The sequence below is a fragment of the Glandiceps talaboti genome, chromosome 15, assembly GCF_964340395.1.
Source record: "Glandiceps talaboti chromosome 15, keGlaTala1.1, whole genome shotgun sequence".
Lineage (NCBI taxonomy): Eukaryota > Metazoa > Hemichordata > Enteropneusta > Spengelidae > Glandiceps > Glandiceps talaboti.
In genome coordinates, this window is record NC_135563.1 from 3316861 (window position 1) to 3341140 (window position 24280).

The 24280-nt window shown below is 34.2% G+C and overlaps 1 protein-coding gene across 1 annotated transcript; it reads left to right on the forward strand.

Moving 5' to 3' along the window:
- Positions 1–9735: 9735 nt before the first annotated feature.
- LOC144446763 (conopressin/conophysin-like) lies at positions 9736–24029 on the forward strand. The gene is made up of 4 exons (XM_078136594.1): positions 9736–9833; positions 19588–19771; positions 22528–22732; positions 23072–24029. The coding sequence occupies exons 2-4, from the start codon at positions 19601–19603 to the stop codon at positions 23212–23214; spliced, it is 519 nt and encodes a 172-aa protein (XP_077992720.1). The 5' UTR covers positions 9736–9833; positions 19588–19600; the 3' UTR covers positions 23215–24029.
- Positions 24030–24280: the final 251 nt, after the last annotated feature.

Here is a 24280-nt window from a genome sequence, read left to right on the forward strand (position 1 = left end):
ATGTGTGTGTGTGTGGATGTATGTATGTATGTATGTATGTATGTATGTATGTATGTATGTATGTATGTATGTATGTATGTATGTGTGTACGTATGTATGGATGTATGTATGTATGTATGTATGTATGTATGTATGTATGTATGTACGTCTGTCTGTTTGTCTGTCTGTCTGTCTGTCTGTCAGTTAAACGGAAATAGGCGAGTTGTTAATATGTTGAGAAATTTACATCAGAAACGGTAAAATAGGATTGAAATTAAAGTGAACGTTATTTAAGAGACAAAAATTATCTGTATATCTTAAAGACAAAAATCATCTGTATATCTTAAAGACAAGTTCTCCAAAATTGCTATCGGAAGAAACTCCACGATGTCTTATTATTTAAAAAAGTGTGACACCTATATGTTATTTTTAAACGTATCACACTTATAGACGATTAATGTTCGCTGAACATTAGTATGCACTATTTCGAGTAATTGAATGTCACATCAATAGGTTTTACAATTCCCTCATCTATAGCCCTTGGGCTACGGAAACAGTACGTGATACAATATAGATGACTCACCACCTACACAATTTGGCCTTTTTTGTCTTCAGCTCGGAAATTGTCGAACTCACGGAAAAGTTGTATTCCTGGTAGTTGAGGGCTAGTATATACAGTGTGGTGACGTTTGAGAGTGCGTCAACTGTTTGCTGTAGTGACATCACAAAGGAAATTGATTTGGCAGGGATTGCGATACCTAAATGTATTGCTAATACAATGGAATCTATTCAGTTGTCGAAATTATTCTCTCTTTCTCTCTCTCTAGTCGTCAACTTGTACTTTTCAGAAAATGTAATTCAAACATTGAACTTGTACTTTAACTACAATAAAAATATGAATTAAAAACGTCTTTTTCATAACCCAATGTTTACATTTTACTAGAGTAATATTTTTAAATTACTTCCAATATTTTCTTTTATCTTTAAATATTTCAATTCAGTAGTTGTAAACTGCAGTTCAAGTTTTGCACTTATCATGTTCAACCTCAGTGTTTGAACTATCAAAAAAGATGATAAATATAATTCGTAATATTTAGTAAATTGATTTCACAGATAATTTAAGAGATGCATGCATGGTCTTTATCACTCCATAGTCTTGGTATGTGAGACCTTTAAGGTGCTAGTTAATTACAACACAGACTTTGTTTAACTGCTATCGCCCCGTCGTCTCAGTATGAGATAACTTTACTTGCAGTAGCAGCAAGTTGCTAGTTACAACACGACATTGATTCAACTGTTATTACTCCATTATTTTTTGTTAAATTATTTTCAGTAATATTTTCAATAAGTGTGTTATTTGATAGCGATTAGATATTTAATTACTTCAAATGAATAATTTGTAACAAGAATTTGAAACAGGAGGCAAGAGTTTCTTTTGAAACGATATAGGCTTGACGAAATAGACGTTGGTGATCTTGATATTTCTATACGATTCCCAGGTCAAGCTAATACGTTATCGCCATGAAGAGATGCTTCGTAATTGATGTAAAGTACACGGTTGACTAAAATTTATAACCATATTCGTCAACCACCATTCAGACAGTTTGTCTGTACGTGTATGCACTGTACATGGGATGCAATTTTAAGTTATGTTTATATGACATCTAAACTTCTCAATAGTGTCCACTTCTTTGTCTCACTAAACGTATTTTGGTGAAAATATTTGAACATACATCAATCTTTGGTCAAAGTTGTAATGATAACGCACTATTTGATGTCAGAATTTAACATTTATACACGGCTATTCGACAGTTAAAGTTTTATTTCTGTTGTTGCACTGTTATGGCTAGATTTACGCAAACTACTTAATTTTCCCCTGGCCCCTTTTGTTATAATATCTATTACTACAAGTCTTGCAGTTTCAATCTCGTATGTATACCCCCATACCTGTACTGTACAGCGCACAGTTATAGGTCCACACTACTCACTTTGAACGTTTGCACTCTGATTACTTTCATTGCTTTTTAAATATAGATTTAATCGTTTTTGTGGCAATTATATCTCCATAATGGATAGGAATAATTTTGTCTACATCTATAATTCACATTCAAGGAAATTTTGGCCCTAATTTTTCTTCATTTTATCGTTGGTAGGCCAGTCGTTATTGGTTTTTGTATTTATACTATCATATGATTTTATAGATTCAGCAAGAGATTGCGACTACCATTTATGGGGATTTTTATATATCGATACTATAAGTTAATGAAGCTAGGAGATATATAGGGGTCATAAAAATCAATTTCACATTTCATACAAAAACGACAGTGTCCGTAAACGGTGATGTAATAATTACTGCTATGGCTGCAGCTCTATATAGTAAGGTCACTTTAGTATGTTAGAGAATTTGACGTTCTTATACCTACTTAGGCTACTATGTATAGAAACTGTAATTAAGTAGGTATGACCTAGGGTCTGATGACTAGTAGTGATTTGTAATGTCCGTAACAATTCGGAAACACAAAGTGTATATACATTATAATCTCTTCACACTGAAGAGTAGAACAATTTGTACTTTATATTACAAACACATTTCCTGAACTACCTGTAAGGATTACTTGCAATTTTGTTTCCTAGAGCAACATACGTGAAATATTGATTGGAAACAGCCGATAATGAATGATATTTTATATTTCCCCACGAGAAAAGACAACAAATAGTAGGGTCGTAAACAGTATATGGAAATAAAAAATGAAATGAAGTAGATAGAATGTGGGCGGTTTTAAAACTTCAGTTTGAAACCAGATCCTTTTTCAGGAATAAATCTTATATTATTGAATATTTTATTCTATAACTTGGGACCAACTAATTGCATTGCCATTGAGGATTGTTTTGTCAAACTCTCCTGCAAAGCGTGGGACAAGCAGCGTGGGATCAAATCGACAACACACTCCGTACCAAATGCGTGAGTTAAATGTTGTTTTTGCCAGAATAAAGAGGACATGAGAAACATAATCCCACACATCAATGTCTATGATAGAATATCTCACATACATTATGGTACGGCTCATATGAGACAAGAATTCTCCAACTTGATCGTGTAAGACATTCCATCTCAAACTATTAGGGTTTGTGATTCTATTAATCTCTCAAGTCACATCGTCATGATATGGGGTATTATGATCATCTATATATAAATAAAAGACAAATAATCATTGAATTGTCATGGAAACACATCATGAACAAAAACGACCAAATTTGAGTTCATTATAAAGTATAATGTAAAAAAAAAGTTTATTTTATCAGGTCAAGCATACAATATTAACGTGTCCAATATTTCGTCTGACATCACGTGGTTATTGACAAGAGCTCTGGAATTAAGAACCTATTCAAAAGGTACACCGGCCGTCCCAGTTCATGTTGGCTTCTCCGTCTTGATACTATACTTGTCTCACGCCTCTTTCTGTGTAGCTAGCTGTCTAGACTATTTATAAACTTGATGTCCCCTGGTCCATAAATGTTCTCTCACTGTTGGTTTAATGGTCTTTTCCCTAAGCGATTTCTAGGGTTCATCTATCCTGAATTTTACTTGTCTCCCACTTTATATTTCTCCAATATAGGATCCATCGTAGTCCTTATACTTAATTCTGTAGATAGCCCTGTACACCTGTTCCAAAGGAGCTTTATTTTTGGGAGACATTGTCAAGTACCTGATTATGCAGCCGTGCTTTATTGTAATCCTGGCTAGCTTTTAAGTAAGACCTTGAGGAGCACAACCATGCCAGGATCCTTAAACTCTTCTAATGTTGTTCTGAGTGCGATCAAATACCCCATTAGTGTACCTGCATATGGTTAGTGCCGTTTTCACTTTTTCCCTTTACTTCACACCTTGTCTTGTTCTTTCGAGACTATAGTTTCAACTGACAGTGTGGAGAAGTGTTCCGACGACTCCAACTGTTTGTTTGGTTAAGGGGAAGGTGAAAAAGTCAATCGATATGTACGAAATGGTTGGACAATATTGTGAAACCAAGGTGATTCGTTTCTTTGGAACTATAATGTAGTTTATGAAATGTATTTTTATCAGTAAATCTCCAACGTTTTATACGTGCTACATCAGACTTTAGGTGTATAGGTTATGTGGCATGACAAGATTATTTAGAGCTCAGCAAGAGTAGACCGTAGAACCACGAATACATTTAATCTACCAAACTTTCCTTTGTTTGTAAAATAGGTTGTTGCCAAAATAAATGTTGAGTTGAACATCAATAAAAGAAACCACGCTTCAATGACGTTAAAAAGGACCGATGGCTTGCTAGTGCATCTAAGATGACAGACAATGTTGTGTTCAATCATGATCACTTGACGTACAAACTGTCCCTCTTATCGCTACTATTACTCTGCCATTCTTTTGGACTTTATGACAGCTTGATGGATAACTGACATGTTATCAACAAAAACAAACAGGAAAGCCGAAGGGTTTATACGAAACTAAAATTAATCTGTATATCTTTAGTGATTTTGACATTAGTATTGTAACAGCATGACAGTGATATATTATATAGACGAAGCAAACAGTTGGAAAACGTTTTAGCTACTCTAAATTCGACATAGTAAGAACGATTTGGGGAATACACTTACGAGAGGAAGGGAATGAATGTAGGAGAGGAAAAATGTCACACTAGTCCGATTCCTTACACAACATTTTGCGCAATTCCAAAGATAGGGTGTACCTTTTTACTTTTTATGTGTCTGATATTCCTATGTCGTAACCCTATAGTCAGCCAGTAACCCTATAGTCAGCCAATATGGTCAATCTTCTAGAAATCAAATACAAATGAAAAGTATTTCCCAGGGGAACTCTGTGGAAGGGCCTGGAGTGATTCTGTTTCATTCAATTTCTCATGTCAGGTGTTTTTTTTACTATTATTATAAACTGTATTTCCTTTTATCATGATAGCATAATAATAAACATACGAATCTCAACAGATTATTCTCGTTTCATGTTAAGGTGCTACATGTTATACTGTCTTACTTGAATATATAATAATGATGAACAATTAAGTTTTTGTCATACTATGCTCCTCAGTTATTTCTGTAATGTTTAGCCCATGAATTATTTACATTTACGTTCATAGTGAAAGAAATAGTTCATGATCTGTTCAATACACACAACCTATATATTTCTTCACATTGCTATTTGACCTTTTAATATATTTATTAGTGAAGTCATCCAAATGGCTAAGGTACAATCGAAGTAAGAAGCACACAAGAAAAAAATGTGTCATGCTAAATATTTTAAGAAATTTGTTCACCCCTTAAAGTGTATGTAAATAGGTTACCAAAGTTTCCGACTTTTTGCCTAGAAATGACGTAGTTTTCATAGGTGATTAAAGATTTGTGTGACATTTTTGACAAAAGTACGATATTAATTACGAAAAATGGATTTTTTTGGAAAAATTCCGGAAATTGCCGAAGTTTTTTATGTATTTCATGACGTCACAACCGGAACGAACTTCGATTACATAACAAGCGAGAGCGATTCTTAGGCTAGTGGAATCACGTTCTACTATTTAGAAGTCGAAATTGACATTGACAATAATACATGCAGTACTAGTGATGATGAAGAAGATGTGGTAGTGGGGGATGCTTGTATTGTACCATATATGTATGAACCACTACCACAACCAGGACTACAGCCAAACAACAATCCCCACCTGCAGATGGTCATTGACGATGTTATTGTCGACAGACTAAATAATACTGACCGGTAAGTTATGATAATAAAAAGTAGATATTTTAAATTAGCATATGAATGAAAACATTGGGTCGAAATTTCGAAAGTAGTTGTCCCATTGAGATCATAACACCATAACAGTAGTACTATTTAGTGGGGTTATATTGACTTACTGACTACCTGACTACACAGTGTGTGTACGTATGCTAACTGTGTTTGAACCGCCATTCATATATTTCATGAGAATGTCTATGTAATTGAAGGTCTGATCGGTTGTCAGTCTTTAAAGGATTTTGGGAAGTCATCATTACCAGAAAATAAGCACATTGTCGCACCACTTTAGACAACATTTACTGACGAGAAACTATTTTTTCCTTTTTAGTGGCCTACAAAAATATGCCAATAACTTAATAAAACTAGTAATATTTTCAGGACAGGTTCGCTTTGGTATCGCAAATGTGTGTACCAAGTTATAATCAATTTGAAGCGTGCATTCTTGAGATATAGCCTAATTCCCGAAAACCATTAATTACGTAAATTGCTCATTAATATTCACGGGATTTTTACCAAAACCTACTCAAGTCTTGCCATTACCCTACAAAATATGTCTTCAAAATTTCGACTTCCACCCACTAAATAGATCTCTTTCTTACGGAAGAAAAAAATGGACGCCGCGATCGTGTTCTGGCAGTGACGCAATTTTCCGAAGACTTCCAAAGCAAAATGCTCATCGCAGATTTCCAAAAAATTCAACTTTTCACTATTAATATCGTACTTTTGTCAAAAATGTCATACAAATCTTTAATCACCTATGAAAACTACGTCATTTGCAGGCAAAAAATCGGAAACTATGGAAACCTATTTACATACACTTTAACCCTGTTACTAGGAATTGTGTTCAAAGAAAAATAATCGTGAACTATTCACTTGATTCGATTAGGCCTAATAAAAAATGTGATTCCGATTACGCTCAATTTAGAATAGGTGGGGTAAGTATATTGTTTTCTTTTATTTTGTTATATTTTTTTTCTAGGTCAGGTAGTTATGTTTCCGTTGTTTTCCATATGATCTCTGTGTTATTGGTTTGATAATTCCCATCAGATGTACAGACACTATAGATTGGAAGAACAGTGTTATATTGTCATAGTATTCCACATCCACTATTTCTGGCGAGACTTCACAATTTTCAAGATTTTATTTTATTTTCTCGAATATGCAGAAATAATTTTAAGGTCGGCAATTAAAAACTAGGTGGGGTCGGGTAAGTGGAACCAAGCAACTTTTAGGCCTTACTTTTTTGCGAGGTTTCTGTCAAGAATTCAGTTGAAATGTTAATAATTTACAGAAAAGAACAAGAATTGTGTTTACTGATTTTTTCTCGGAAAAATTGATTGGTTCAAGAAAGGTCAACAAAAGATATCAACAGGAGATGTGTTTAATAAACCTTTAGAAAAGAGAGTAATCAATCATTTACCATGGCATTGTATAAAGTGATCTGTCTACTACTGTTATTTGTGATTTATTCGAGGTAAAATACTTGGTTACTAAAGCCTAGCATTACGACGTTTAAATGAAGTAATATTCACTTCCTAGAATAAATGCAAGTCTTCTGAAATACTATATGTTATGGTCACCTGTACATTTCGTTTCATAGTATAGTATCCAGTGTCCACAATTGATCCGAACAATGTAATCAAATATCTGTGTACTACGGTTCTATTCTTTACTTGACAATGTGTTTTAATCAAACGAACGCAACATGAATTTGTTCGTGTGTTCGTTCCAGACCATTCATACGATCGATCACACACACACACACACACACACACACACACATGCGTGCTTACGTACGTACGTACGTACGTACGTACATACAGACAGACAGACAGACAGACAGACAGACAGACAGACAGACAGACAGACATGCACACACGCTGGGTAAACCATGAGTGTGTAATCGACTGATACATGTATATTTGATAGTATAATAACCAATAACAATTCCAAGTTTCTTGCATTCACTTTCAATACAAATCATTGAAAAGCAAGATATTGTTCATGTATCCAATAATCAATAGTATAGTCAATTTAAAATATAATTACTTTGAAACGGTAAGTTAGAAACTAATGCGATCTTTCGATTCTTCTACTACTGTCCTATATCACGCATGTCCATGCAAGGGTTTAATTATTCAGCTTTTATGTCTCTCTAAGTGTTCGACGGATGGAAACGTCGCGTCCGTTTCTAATTTACCAAAGTAACTATATTTTACTGTCCTGTTGACAAGATAAAATTGGAAATGTCTATGGTTTGGGAAACCTTTGCGAACCACGACAATAACGTGCTGTGCGAGGCTAATGGAACTTTTTATTGGATGTATTCCCTCTTGGCATAAACATAGACATTGGAGAACGCCATTGTCCATAATGTACATAGTCAAAGCAGATTCATTGTCTTCATGTAGATAGTTTACCGACAATGACTACTGAATTATTATTGAGCTTGGATGAGAAATATTGCTTGAAAATTAGCCCTAATGACGAATGTTAGTGATGTAACGCTCACCAATACTAGAAGTATAATAGCCAGATTGAATTCAACTTGACCGTTATTCTTATATGATAGCGACAATGATTAACTTAATAAACAAGAATTAAGTATTATAGATGATATGAATTCAATCTGGTACCTATACGAATGTAGGAGAAGCAGTGCTATTCAACCTTTTTTATTGTGACTCAAAAGGACCTAGTTCGTAAAAGATTTATGCCGAAATGACGTCGATTTCAAATGACACAATATGAATCATACAGATTTGTAGAGAGGAACGTACATTTCATCACAACAATCACAAATCATGTATTTTTTTTATCTACATATATTGCGCATTTCATGTTGTCCATATCACTGTATATTGCACATTTCATGTTGTCCATATCAATGAACATATCACATTTCATGTTGTCCATATCACTGTACATTTCACATTTCATGTTGTCCATATCACTGTATATTGCACATTTCATGTTGTCCATATCACTGTGCATGTCACATTTCATGTTGTCCATATCACTGTATATTGCACATTTCATGTTGTCCATATCACTGTATATTGCACATTTCATGTTGTCCAAATCACTGTGCATGTCACATTTCATGTTGTCCATGTCGATGTACGTCACATTTCATGCTGTCCCTATCGATGTACGTCACATTTCATGTTGTTTCGTATATAAAGACACTAACAAAATTAACCACACACATTATGTATTTAATATATTTGATATATCGTTTTAATTGGAGAGTCCAGCATTATTTGATTATTGTGCCAGACTCAATTGAAAGGGCGTCAAAACTAATAGGATTTATGTTTATGATAGTCAATTATTCACTTTCTTCTGGGATCGTTCAACAGCGTATTATATCTAAATTTCTGGATCACACTTACGTTTTCTCACTTGTTAATGTCGTCATTCCAAGTCACTTAGGCGTCACGTGTCATAATATTAATATGCCTCTTTTGATGATTACATCTTTGCACATCAAATAAAAAGTCAGCTTTCTTTTCGCTAATTAAAATTTCCATATTCATTAAAATCACCACCTGCTATGCAAAGTCATTAAAGATTACTATTTCAGTCAAAGATTTACAACTACAAGTACTGTGAATTGTAAACGTAAAGAAACTGGGACAATAAGGCAAAGAGATGCATTAAAAAGATGCATATTCAGGTGACGCGGGCAATGATCTATAAACCATCTCCCACGCTTGTCTATTTTCATGACGAAATCTTATCACTCGTTCAGTTGTAAATCTCGAAAAATAAACAGATACCGACTTGATATCGTAGGTTCTTCTTCCTGGTGTGTGACAATCTTGTGTCAATTGCGTTTAAATACAATGATTAAGTACTTGGTTCTCAGTGGTCGGTGCATTACGTGGACAGCCTTTATATCTTCCGGGCTAGATAGATCGGTGTATAAAAGCCTGGGAATGCAAAAGATTGTATTGTTGGTGAAACTTCACAGAAGAGGAGACAAGCTTTCCCTGAACATATCTGAAGACGTACAAGATACACTCAGGTCAATAGTAGAATTCGCTATCGCAGGACGTATCGAAAAGTAAGTACATTATATCTTGATAATTACAAAAGCTTAACATTACACTGAAGAAAAAAAAGACAGCATAAATAGTTCTTCTTTTTTCAGAATATGACATATATTTATAGGTTTTATATAAACCATTCAATCGAACTATACACATCGTTTATTACTCTTGCACAAATGCATAGCTTGTAACGAAGTGAACACCACTTACATAGACTGTACACAGCTTCAAATGTAAATGCTATTCTTTTGTTAGGGACAATTAAACATGTTCAATTTTCAAGATATCAAATGCATTGAGAGAGTTGTACAATTAATTTCAATGTCGTTACCTCACTCTGCAATACAGAACAATGTAGCAATCATAGTATAGTATTGTACTTATATTCAAAGCCCACTAAATGCTAAAGTAATCGAAAATTAAGCTATATTAGTAATAATTTTACTGCAGTAATCCTGGCATACCTCAGTTGTTGCCTTAGATTTTAATAACATGTTAAAAAGTTATTATTGCCGAATATGAGAGAAGACGTTATATTTAGGAGGCTTGCAGCAAAAAACAATCAGTGTGGATTAATTTGTTTTGGGTTTAAATAACATTGGACGGAATAACACCCACAGAACCATGTAAGTAGCTAAAGATGAACTATTAAATCATTGGACAATCTAAGGTCGTAACAGTAGCATTTATTTTATTTCTCATTTGATGTTGTATCGTTGTCAACGCGTTGTACAATATCTACACGAAATCCTTTTAACGTCTCAAGATCTGAACATGATGGGCCGAAATTCATTACATGTAGAGGGAGTCCCCGCTGTTCACCTATACCGACTAAAAGGCTTTGCTTAAGGGTACTTTGAAGTTGTTGGACCACATACCAACGTTTCAAGTCTCAAATTCCGATCGTTCGTTCCAGATAACCAAAAAGTGCTCAATGTTTTCGAAGCTTTAGTCGATTTTAGTGATCGTGAAATGATTGACAAATATGCATGGATAATGCATTGATCTTTACCCCGGTTGGGAAATTAAATGGGGTTGTCTGACGTTTTCTTTCTGTCGTGACGGATTGTGAATAGCATTTGTTCAGATTTCGATATTGAATAACTGTTGCAGCTTACAACTATCGACATATGCACATCTAAGTGATTGTTAAACTAATTTGTGTTAATCTGTTTATTTTCGATACCTACTTTTAGATATTATATTTGATAATTTGAACTAATAAGCATACTACGAGATACTTTATCGATCCCTGGGGGAATGTTACAGGCCAGTCATAAAAACAAATAATGTAAACGGCACTCTTAGTAATAGTATAGTTCAATACCTTCGTGCTCTTTTTTCCACGTTTTGCAACGTTGTACACATCCCATTGTGAAGGTCTTACGTATGATAGCGAACTCCTATTATACCATGCACAAGCCAAGTTGTTCGTGTTCTAACAAATAATATGGGATACACACCTTTGTCAGTCTACGTCACAGCAATGCGCTCTACGTCATTGATTCTGCGGTGCTTGAAAACGAGTCAAAATGAGAATCATCATTTATTTTCCTCCGGTGATGTCTTAAAGTAAGCTTGAGAAGGTATACTCATATCATTCTCCAATGGTTTTCTTCATTCAGCCGGTAAATAGTCGCGGCAGTTATAAGGCCTTTGCCACCACTCGTCTTCGACTAGTAGGGACACTGCCCCTTATGTCACTGGTATTTTCCTCGACTGAACGGAGAAAAATATTGGCAATGGGCATTCTATTTGTAATGCTTGGAGGTTTACGGTTAACAATGAAATGAAATAAAGAACCGAAATACAATCACAAATATTGAAATTACACGATTATTCCTTATCATTGCTTGTCGTTTTCATACTTCATAATGAATGTTAGGTTGGCTGTAATCAATTAACCGATATAATTTAAGCCCATAAAACACTTGGTAGTGAAGCAAATTGGACAAAAAATGTGTTCCTTTTAGAGATGCAGTATATTTTTATTTCACACTTTTTCAATATAAATTGACTTACAAGAAGCAAAATGGAGTGAAACTGATTTTATTGGATGAACATAATAACAAAAAGTGGCGGATATTAATTAGTCATGATGCTTTTCTAAAAGATCTCCATGTCATTCTAATCATCTATAAGTTCAAATGACACAAACTGAGTTTATAAGCGAGTTACTCAAGTTAAATACGTATATAAAATATCCATTAAACTTGTCTAGTATAAAGTGCACGCCTTCTATGACGTCACAGTTGCCTTCTGGCATTGTTAGATCATTTGCGAGCATAGTAGGGATTTCCCCGATATTTGTTATATGCGTAATAAATTACGTCACCGGATCTTATATCTTATAGCAGGTTTGACTTCAGTCAACTGCAAGTGATTGTTAATATGCTTCAGTACTCAGAATAGTGTAAGTATCTTTTAAATAAGCTTATGTAGCAAAATTAAAATTTCCCCTCAAAATGTGTAAACTCAGCTTGTTCCGCTCCAAATACATCAATTCACAAGGTGTGACAAACTTTCATTTTCCTCCATTTTCTATTCATTTCAGCAACTATGCGATATGCTTACACGACGTGTACACTTATCAAATATAAAGATGGTTTTAGCACAGGATATCACCCAACATCTTGGGAAGTAGACGGAAAATAATCTCACTCATAATCGTTATTTTTGTTAAGCTCTTGCTCTGCCTAAAAACTAGGATTTAGTTCTGTCAATAATACCATGGTTAAGTATGCTTCATACAGCAAAAATGTACCCCCTAACTTCATGTAGCAAGAATGTACTCTATAACTTCTATAGTATGATATGACATGTTAGTACCTCCCCGAACTTACTTTAGAGAAATGGAACTTGTTGAAAATATCGTATTCGCCTTGAACTTGTTGAAAACATCGTATTTGCCTTGAACTTGTTGAAAATATCGTATTTGCCTTGAACTTGTTACATGCATGACGATCGTTTATTTGAATGTTATTCACCAATATTTTTCTTCATTCAGCCAAGGAAAAAACGAGTGACCTAAGGGGTCTTTGTCACTATGGGTCGATAGACGACCCTTAGGTCACGAGTATTTTGCGGCTGAATGAAGAAAAATGTTGGAGAATAACATAATTATACCAGCGCCAGTAATATCAAAGAAAAATTAGGAAAAGTAATGGTAATTTTGGACGTTTTGACTCATATTTCGAGCACAGCAGAGCCAGTGACGTAGACACGTGTTGTCGTGACACAGACACGTATTGTCGTGACGTAGAACGACCAGAGTATATATATTCCATATTTTTTGTTCTATGTGGCTCGTGCATGGTATAATTGATGCTTACACTTTCATGAAGTCTAACACTTAACACATAAATGTATATGAATAGTAACTGCAATCAAATTCAGGCAAATTACTGCTAAGTGGAGGCAGAGAACGTGTGTCTCTCTGATAGGCTTTTAGTCAAGTTATATTTTATGAGTAGTGCACCAGTAGTCTGTGTGAACAACTTCACGTCAAAAGATAACTTATAACTAGACATCAAAGAAATAGTTCTGTCTGGCTTTCGTAAATATCTCCTTCTAGAATTTCATATGTGATCGAAATGTATAGAATTGAACATGATAAGAAGATAAAATGTGATTATTAGGTGCGTGACTATGCCAAGTGAAACCCTAATCTATCTAGAGATGAAATTATTCATTTTTTGAGTTACATGTGATTTTGGAAGTCGTTTTTTTTATGTTGATATCGAACATTCGTTTTTTTGGCAACCGGAATCGAAAATCAACTTACAAGCAAACAAACAAGCAAACAAACAAACAAACAAACAAACAAACAAACAAAACAAACAACGTTCCACAGCACTGTTCCTTTTTGATACATTGTTGTTATTTTTGTTACATTTTGTGGGACTGAGCTTTTTAAAAATCGGATCAGAGTGACGATCAAAGGGCAGCGAAACCACCAAACTAAATCTGTTTTGTAACATTCCCGTTAGAGATTATAGTAAGATCTCGAGTATCTTATGGTAAAGAGTTAGCAGGTGGGCAGTTATTTACACTTTTGGGAAGATCAAGAGCTCGTGGATATCTTGAAAGCTAATGGGCGGGAGGGGGCTAATGGGAGGGAGGGGGCTAATGGGCGGGAGGGGGCTAATGGGAGGGAGGGGGAATGTAAGTTTTTTTCAACCGTAATGGGAGGGATAATGAGTAGGGCGATTTAGGGATGGGTAATCTCCCACTGGTTTCATAATTGTGTGCAGCCTGAGTGGGTACTATCTTATATATCAACTACATACTGTCAGAAGTGTAAAGGACGCGAGTTTGATATTCGCGCGCCTTAGACACGCCTTAGACTTTGTGTCCACACTTATTTGGATGATATGATCCCCTCCTCCCTACATATTGTAGATTATTGTACATTCTCATTTAGATCATTCATTATACCCCTTTGTTCTTCCCTTCGATCCGGTTTTAAACAAGCCCAGGCTCTTTAAAAATGTAACAAGAATTGTAGCAAAAAGTAACAAAAAAGCATAGTACCCCAGTACTTTGAAACGTTCGTATTTTGATTTTGATTCTAGTTTTTAAAAAACGAATGTTGGAAATTAAATAATAACAGCCCAAAGTCAAATTCTAAATTCACGTGTCATTTTAAATATTGGTTGTTTGAATAATACGAATTAATAGTTTGAAATTATATCAAAAAACGAATCATTTCATCACAAGGTAGATTAGGATTTCACTTGGACGTCGTTAGTTACGTACCTTAATAGTTTTAAGTATGTAGCCATTCGTGCCAAATCCATGTAAACAGTAGATGTATGATTACAAATTGAATTGGTCATACGACCATTGTCTGTAGTTACAATATCAAGCACGTTTCATGTAATGAGTTTTGTGTGAGGGATCACTAGTATGAAATATAACAGCATGATACACGTCAGGTTATATAGCAACTGCACGACCAAACTACAATGTATTCATTTACCCTAAGGTAAGATAATGTAGCGTTGTAATTAAAAGAGCAATAGTGTTAATTTACATAAGTGGCGACTAGGAGTCGGGTTCTAGCTGTGAGGGCATGCGCATGACTTATCACCAAGTCAATTTAAAGACTGGTGAGAAGAAGGTATGGATTGCAACAGCTTTCAATTTGGAGAGTATACCTGACTATTGATAAAATCAAATATTGTAATTATTCATTGATAGTTGCAAAGGACACTTTCTATTTAATAACTTTCGTTTTTCGATGTTTATCAGATATAAGACGTTTTAAGGTTTGTACATTTATATAATGTTTTACCATATCCACGGACATACCTGTGTTAATACTAAGATAATTTATGAAACGTTTGGGAAAAGGGGTTGTTTGGAGAAAAGTAAATAGATAAGCGCTTACTTGCGCTGTTGAAGTTATTCAAACGTTGTTGTTTTTATTTTCGTTATGTTTTCATTTTGTAGATGGATCATATGTAACTTTTTAGTCTGGATAGGTTCATACCAAATATAGTCACGGTTTTTCCTTCAGCAGAGTTCTTCATTTTGTCATTTTCTCTAAATATAATCCTAAAAAAATTGTGTGGTTCCTATTACGCTCAATTTTAGAATTGGTGTGTAGGTAGATTTTTAAAAAAAATCACGTGTGAGCGTCTAGTTCAAGTAGTTATGTTTTCCGTGGAAGAACAGTTTTGTATTGTCTTATATGTTGATGTCAGTTTCTCTCGATACTTCACAATTTACGCGATTTTATTTATTTGTTCTCGAATATGTAAAATAAAGTTTAGGGTCGGCAGTGAAAAACTAGCGGGGTCGGGTAACAGGAACCAAAACATTTTTTTCAGGCCTTATTGAAAAGTAATCATCGGAGCACATCGGAGGAAATTTCGATTTTGGGGTAAATTTTAACCAACAAATATTAGTAACTTTGTATATGTTGTAGATTGCACGTTCTCCTCAAATGAAGTTTTAGTAGGAATAGGATATAACCCATACTACACATCTTGACTACCTTCAGTGCCGTCAAAATATGCTCTTTATTCTCTGACCTACAGCAATAAAAGTACATCAACATTATAGAAAACGAAGATATCAGGATTTTGTTGAAATCTTCTCAATTGTTTTCATTTTATACATGGCAGCTGTTACAATTGGTCGTGGTGGAGCAATTCTAGAATGGAAAACTTCTCACTTCTATATCGTTTGAAGTGATTTGTTGCTAGCACTGTCTTGTATCTCTCTGTGTAGCAACATCAAAGACTAAGAAATGACATAAAATTCTCCACTATTTTTAAAGAAAGTATACTTGGAATTATGATACAGGAATTCAATTTTCTGATTAACTTATTTATATCTCCATCTATAAGACAGTGTATGATTTTGTAACTTTATTTAAGCTTAACGTTTGCTTGATTGACGACATCTACCTTGGTTTCAAGTCAATAAATGTTTTTTACACCTCATATTTACAACTTAGTTCTATCACCTATTTCCTACAATACTGAAAAGAAGTGAAGGGTTTGTAATACTGAATTGACACTATTGGTTGTATCAAACGAATTATCTTCAAATCATTCATACGCCAAACAATATACAACACATATCATTGCATTGATCAATAAGATAAGAAATATATACAACACGTTACACTTCAATTATAATCTGATAAAAATTCCTAACATCAACTTTCTTTGAGAGTTCATTGTCAATTGTTGTAGGAAACTCAATGATAAAAAATACACGAATGATGAAACAACAGATAGGTTGTTCTACTAACTCTATGTATATGATTCACTTGACCTGTCTTCAATCAATTCCAATACGTTCAAAAATGGTCATTGACTGATCTATGATAGTATTAATTTATTTACTTCAGAGTCAGATTGTGCATTTGAAAGTCTAGATGATAACAGAATAAAACTTATTATAAGCATTTTTCTGCAAAAAGTACATCCTAACCCTTTGTCCCTGATCACTGATTATTCTTAAACGAAAAGTGCTTCTTCGGGAGCAGTTTGATATATCATAGTGGACAGAAACCTCACATTGTTAGGATCACCGTCAGTAAAATGTGCATTTTAAAGGTCAATGTACCAAGAAGCTTTAAGATTGCGTGATAGCATGAAATATTACTCAGTAATAACTTAGAACAAGACGTCAAATCAATATTTTACTCGTACTTATCTCTTGCTAGAAGTCGTAAAATTTCACACGTCACGGACAGACTAGAATTTTCTGACGCGTCGGAGGAATAGCTCAATATCTCACGGAATGTGTGTGAATGTGCACGTAGACTTTCCCTATCTAAGGTTTGATATTTCGATCGAAAGGAGTGTCGACCAGAAGGTCGCTAAACACTACTTACCTTCCTTGATGTAGTACTTTGACATGGGGGAAAGTACTCTGAAAATGTGTCTAGTTTTAATTAATTCTATATTTAGACATACGTACTGATGAGTCGATGCTTGTCCTCTATATATGATTTTAAAATAATTCAACATACGTCACTCGAATTTTAATTGCATTTTGATATAATCGTGAGACAGATTTTTGATAATAAAGATTAGATTGATTTTCCCTCATCAGAGTCATGTCATGATCTTTTCCAAAACGTGTTGATGAAGCTAGTAATTTATAACATAACGATAACGATACACGCGGTCATCAGCCTCTCTGTATAGAATACAATATTATACAAAGAATTGTTTTAAGTGTATCAGTAATTTTGACAGTTTTACTTATTTATCGAAGCTATATCCGCAATGATTTATTTTCACTACTGTAACCATTATGCACTTTTTTGGTTGTTGGTTGTAATCTTTGCGTCATCTTTATTTATACCAAGAGTAATGTATTTGGAATTATGTAGAATGTATTATTTGGGAAGGACCCAGCAGCTGTAGCAACAAATCAAGCCAAATCCCAAGACTAACAAAGTTAGTACATGAAAAAAAGACAAGTTTTTTATACATTGCAAAACGTACACATGAAATCGCACACGATCTACCCTGCACCCCCCCCCCGGCCACCCACCCATCCTCGGTGTAAATACATTAGTTCTGATTCTAAATCACATTCAATATCAAGTTTAGAATTTGAAGTGTAAGGCATGCATCTTAAAGTCTTTCAACTCTTTTAGACCACCGGAATCGGAACATGCTGTCTCTCCCCCCCCCCCCCTAACTAGTTGTATTGATTTCTGATCAGGAGAAAAATAATGAATGGAATAACCAAAACAAATTCAGTTTGTAAATCCCATAAAAGTCGAATTGATCACTTCTTGTTTTACTGCCATAAGGTTAAGATAAAGAGCTTTCAGAAAATGTACACTTTTTGGGTGTGTGTGTGGTGATTTATAACTTAATTAGAAACCTTTATTTACAAAATATATACTTTTTGGGTGTGTGTGGTGATTTATAACATAATTAGAAACCTTTATTTACAAAATATATACTTTTTGGGTGTGTGGTGATTTATAACATAATTAGAAACCTTTGTTTACAAACTATACACTTTTTTGGGTGTGTGTGGTGATTTATAACTTAATTAGAAACCTTTATTTACAAAATATATACTTTTTGGGTGTGTTGTGATTTATAACATAATTAGAAACCTTTGTTTACAAACTATACACTTTTTTGGGTGTGTGTGGTGATTTATAACTTAATTAGAAACCTTTATTTACAAAATATATACTTTTTGGGTGTGTTGTGATTTATAACATAATTAGAAACCTTTGTTTACAAACTATGCACTTTTTGGGTGTGTGTGGTGATTTATAACTTAATTAGAAACCTTTATTTACAAAATATATACTTTTTGGGTGTGTTGTGATTTATAACATAATTAGAAACCTTTATTTACAAACTATACACTTTTTGGGTGTGTGTGGTGATTTATAACTTAATTAGAAACCTTTATTTATCAAATATAAACGTTTTGGGTGTGTGTGTGTGTGTGTGTGTGTGTGTGTGTGTGTGTGTGTGTGTGTGTGTGTGTGTGTGTGTGGTGATTTATAACTTAATTATAAACCTTTATTTATAAAATATATACTTTTTGGGTGTGTGTGGTGATTTTGTACGGTGTATAACAAAATATAAAATATCTATTATATGATTTGTGTTGTGAACAGAACTTGACAGCCAAATAAATATGAATGTTAATATGGCATCATACTGGAAGTGTTAAAGTATACACTATGCCGTAGAATCACACAGGGTTTAGTTCAATATTATTTACCATGATAAATTTGTTAAGCATTCACTATGTAATGGTACATTTAATGACAGATTTATCACCTAGGGAAGCACATTTTGAGTAAGGTACAATTTTGCGATTGTGTTTCGTTACATTAGCAAAGTTGTCCACAAGTTAGTGTCATCTGATCAAGTTCTTTGTGAAAATAATAAATTACATTTCCATTCAATATCTCTATTGCTATTAACTCTGTAGATCAAATATCTTAATTAAAAACAGGACACTATTCTATTACATTTAGAACTGATGATTCATTGCGATGTGCACAGTATAGTAAGGTATGAGGGTAATCTTCAAGAAAGGTAGACTGTTAAAGTTACAAGAGTGTAAAAATCTCCTAAAATTGATAACTGAAAAACTAGTAGCTTCAATAATATTAATCACATGACCTTTGAAATATCTTTATTTTGTCAGTCTTGTATGTAAGAATGCACTTTGTATGTCGCATTTAATTCCTTGAAAGAGTTGAGAACAACTACTCCAAATCAACTGCTCTGCTCTGTTTTGTTTTGTTGAATACAGACTCGTTTGTACGATGTCTACAGGAATGGAAGCCAGAGCATCGCTAAAACTTCTTACAGTTTTAATAATTGCCGTTACAATTGTGAAACAAAGCAATGCATGTTACATTGGTGACTGTGCGTATGGTGGTAAAAGGACTGCTGGATCGTCGGTATCATCAACAGCAAATCATGCAGTTAGACAGGTGAGTAGATAGAGCCAAGACACTCAGTGCTATACTTAACAATTGCATATCTCGTTTTCTATCCGTCTTCTGGTATTTAATTAAGTTACGTGAAGGATTGTATATATATGCATCTGTCCAAGTAAATGTCTAAATCAAGTATAGCATGGTTTACTTTTACAAAGTAATTTGCTATCTAGCAATCTACAATGTACAAGTATATAATTATGCAACATTTTATTTGTATAATTATGACATGCATCATAGTTTGGCAATAATTATGACGTCTTGATCAGTTTGGCAATAATTATGACATCTCGAACAGTTTGGCAATAATTATGACATCGCAGTTTGGCAATAATTATGACATCACAGTCCAGAAATATTGATAAACTTAACTAAATATATACGATTGCAATGAAAAGCAAAAACAGTACAATCGTCGATTGTACTGTTTTTGCTTTTCATTGACAGAGTGCATTAAACCACGAACAAAGCCGTCGCAAAAATTCAATTATACAACTAGAACGTTTTTGTAAAAAAAATTATTGGGCACAATAACTTACTCGTCATATTGTACACCGTGAACAGTATTGCAACAACTGTGAGTCAACATTCTTTGGAGCTGTAAGCACGACAAATAAAATCAAAATGATTTTTGTGTCCGCACCAAACAATCAGCGGCGCCCTAAACGGTGATCACGATTTCAACCTGTGTCTGTACTGCTTATAAATAATATCGAACACTGGTTAACATGTACAATGTCTAATTATTGGTATTTTAACAATTTTCAGTGAATATATTGTGGTTGTCTGATCTAAAAATGATCCAGTCACAAGTAATGAAACAGTTTTAACATGATTTAAAACCAAGCTTTTGCTCAAGATTTAAACTTACCACTACATTACCTACAGATAACATTAACCACTAATTAACAGATCAAATGTCTTTTTATAAGTCATATATATTTGGTTATTTGATAAAAATGTCCTAGTTGCAGCTAGTGCGTATGATCTAGTGCAGGTTTACGAGATATCGAGGAATGATTGTTGGTGTTCTGTGAGACACGTATACTTCCATCGTCCTCACTAAAATAAGGTGTTAGTTGACGTCCGGAAGGTTTACCTAACATTTATTTGAGAGAAAAAAGACTTTTGTTCAAAAAATGAAAAGTTGTATTTGGATTATACATCATTATCGGTCTTTATATCATCCTATACATCTATAGGAATTCGTTCATTGGAAGGGGTCTTATTGTACGGTAGGTTGATGATGTTTACCCCATACAGTGAACACACTACTTACAACTGGGATCATTTTCTCGTTAGAGAAACATGAAAAGTCGGGTTTACGTCCTTGTGACAGGCCTTAAATTGATAGACGTCGGTATTTATTTTAAATACATGGTACTGATGATCTCATGCGATCTCTTTTTTTACATTTGAAAGAATTGAAAGCGATGACTACTTTTACTTTGGGATATACAGTCACGAAGTAAGCTTCGCTGAAATAAGCCTACTTAAGTCCATCTATCACTCATTCCCAAGTAGAGCACGTCGACTTGACAATTGTTCCTACTCGTTGCTTTGCTTACGTGGAGAACATCATGACCACATAAGGGCTTTATAGTGGCACAGTAAAACTACTAAATTTTCGTATTCTTTGAATTCTGTTAAAATTGTATCTACAAGTCACACCGAATTAGAAGATTACATCAGTGCTAATTCATCTCAACAGGAATGTCTGTTATATTGAAAGGCAGGAACATTAGTTTATCGACTTTGCAAATTTGAAGGATGAACAAAGTACTGCCTTATATCAAATATGATCAGTTGATTCAAGTTCAAACTTGATTCTAAAAGTTTATTCTTCATGTTATTGAAGTTGTTATTAAAATAAGTCATGAAACTGACATTGTAGTGTGGAATGGGAAGACATTACAATCAAATGGGAAGACATTACAATCAAATGGGAAGACATTACAATCAAATGGGAAGACACTACAATCAAATGGGAAGACATTACAATCAAATGGGAAGACATTACAATCAAATGGGAAGACATTACAATCAAATGGGAAGACACTACAATCAAATGGGAAGACATTACAATCAAATGGGAAGACATTACAATCAAATGGGAAGACACTACAATCAAATGGGAAGACATTACAATCAAACAAATCAATATCGTTTATACTATTCAAAGTTTATACTATTGAAAGTGAACCCTGTTTTTTTATGATCTAATTACGTCATTCATAAAGTGTGTATTTTATTATGTTAACACCAGTAATAAACGTCATTATGACACATAACAGACTGAGTGTAGAATCGTGACAACACACATATGCGCGCACATACATACATACATACATACATACATACATACATACATACATACATACATACATACACACACACGCATACACACACATACATACATACATACATACATACATACATACATACATACATACATACACACACACACATACACACATACATACACACACAAACATACATACATACATACACACACACACACACACACGCACGCACGCACGCATGCACGCACGCACGCACGCACATACATACATACATACATACATACATACATACATACATACATGCATGCATGCATGCATGCATGCATGCATACATACATACATACATACATACATACATACATACATACATACATACATACATACATACATACATACATACATACATACATACATACATACAATTATATAGATGTTCTTATCTTCCAGTGTATAACCTGTGGCCCAGAAAACTCCGGTCAGTGTGTTGGTCCTCATATCTGCTGTGGTCCCTTTGGTTGTTATTTTGGTACTCAGGAATCCATTGTTTGTCAGGAAGAAACACGAATTCCAATGCCGTGCCAGGGAAAAGGTCAATCCTGTGGTGGTTTTAGAAATGGAAAGTGTGTTGCACCAAACACCTGTTGCTCAGAGAGTGAGTGATTGCTTTTTATTTGAATTCTATTTAAAAATCAATCTTGAAATATGCCTGTCAGAATTTCTATTTGGTGACAATTTACTATGCAATTAATCGATTTTCATCAATGTTTATATCTAATGTATTGCTTGGATGGTTATTTTTGCTACAGTTAGCTGTTATTAAAATTTCATGTTACAGTAGTAATTGAAAATTGACGATCCTCTCTCTCTCTCTCTCTCTCTCTCTCTCTCTCTCTCTCTCTCTCTCTCTCTCTCTCTCTCTCTCTCTCTCTCTCTCTCTCTCTCTCTCTCTCTCTCTCTCTCTCTCTCTCTCTCTCTCTCTCTCTCTCTCTAGACAACTGCTCCTTTGACAAATCATGCAAAGTTACTGAGGATGCTGGTGCCGTCAGGGACGATTCTTCTGTAGTTTTTAAAAGGGCATTTAAAGATCTTCTTGAAGATAAGTTATTCTCTGCTATGAATGCTAAACGTCGATGAGATGAACAGCGGGTGAAATCTGTCCATCCGAACAGTTCATATATACTTATGAACTAAAACATTTTTCAACCATGGTTTAAACGCATTGCACTCAGAATGGAATTGTTACAGAATTTGAATATTTTATACACACGCCTATCTTTGACACATTTTGAAAATGTGATTTTCTGCTGGAAAGTATTTTTCTGAACTTTTACTCCAAATTTCAAATGAAGAATCCCTTATGGTGCTCGGCTGTATCTTGTTTTTCTCAGCGAACACTTAAATCAAATGTTAATACATGTAGTGGTCTTTTGAGACTAAGTCAAACTTAGAGGTTTATTTGGGGAACTTGAGTTCTCGTATCACACATCGCTAGTGCGTTGGAGGGGTTGATATATATGTGTCATGTTACATATAATGCATGAAATAGATATATAGATATAGTACATTAAATAGATGTTACTTAAAATGTTAAATTTCCTAAGCAGCTGGGTATCAACCCACTGCGTCAACACCGAGATCTTTCATTGATGGTGATTTGTTCACATATGCTAGAGTACGGAAAGTTGAAATGTTTTCTCGTCGAGTTTAGTCAGGCTCTTCAGACGGAATATTCTACATTTGGTTCTCAAAATGTTATCCAAGTAAACGAGTAAAGTAGTTTTGTCCATCTGTTATGATTAGACAATCATATATCACAGAGCCATTTTTTCAAAACACGTCATGTACTGTATATTTTACTTCCAAGTTGTGATTTTCGAACTGCTGTATAAAAACATGGGCATATTTTATTAAAACATATATACTTATTTAATGTTGTTAATAATGAATAAATGGCTCTAACAATGCAACTTGTGTCACGCGCATTCTATTTGTAAGAAAATTGACAATTGGCGTATGTATGTATGTATGTATGTATGTATGTATGTATGTATGTACGTACGTACGTACGTACGTATGTATGTATGTATGTATGTGTATGTATGTGTATGTATGTATGTATGTATGTATGTATGTATGTATGTATGTATACAAGTAATAAATGCCGTCCGGGTAAATACACGCCGATAATAGTTCGATTGGA

Bases quoted from the DNA above. Each gene is read 5' to 3' on its own strand.
- LOC144446763 (XM_078136594.1), top strand. From the start codon at position 19,601: ATGTCTACAGGAATGGAAGCCAGAGCATCGCTAAAACTTCTTACAGTT. The intron at 19,772-22,527 runs GTGAGTAGATAG...CTTATCTTCCAG, and splicing joins CAAATCATGCAGTTAGACAG to TGTATAACCTGTGGCCCAGA. The intron at 22,733-23,071 runs GTGAGTGATTGC...CTCTCTCTCTAG, and splicing joins AAACACCTGTTGCTCAGAGA to ACAACTGCTCCTTTGACAAA.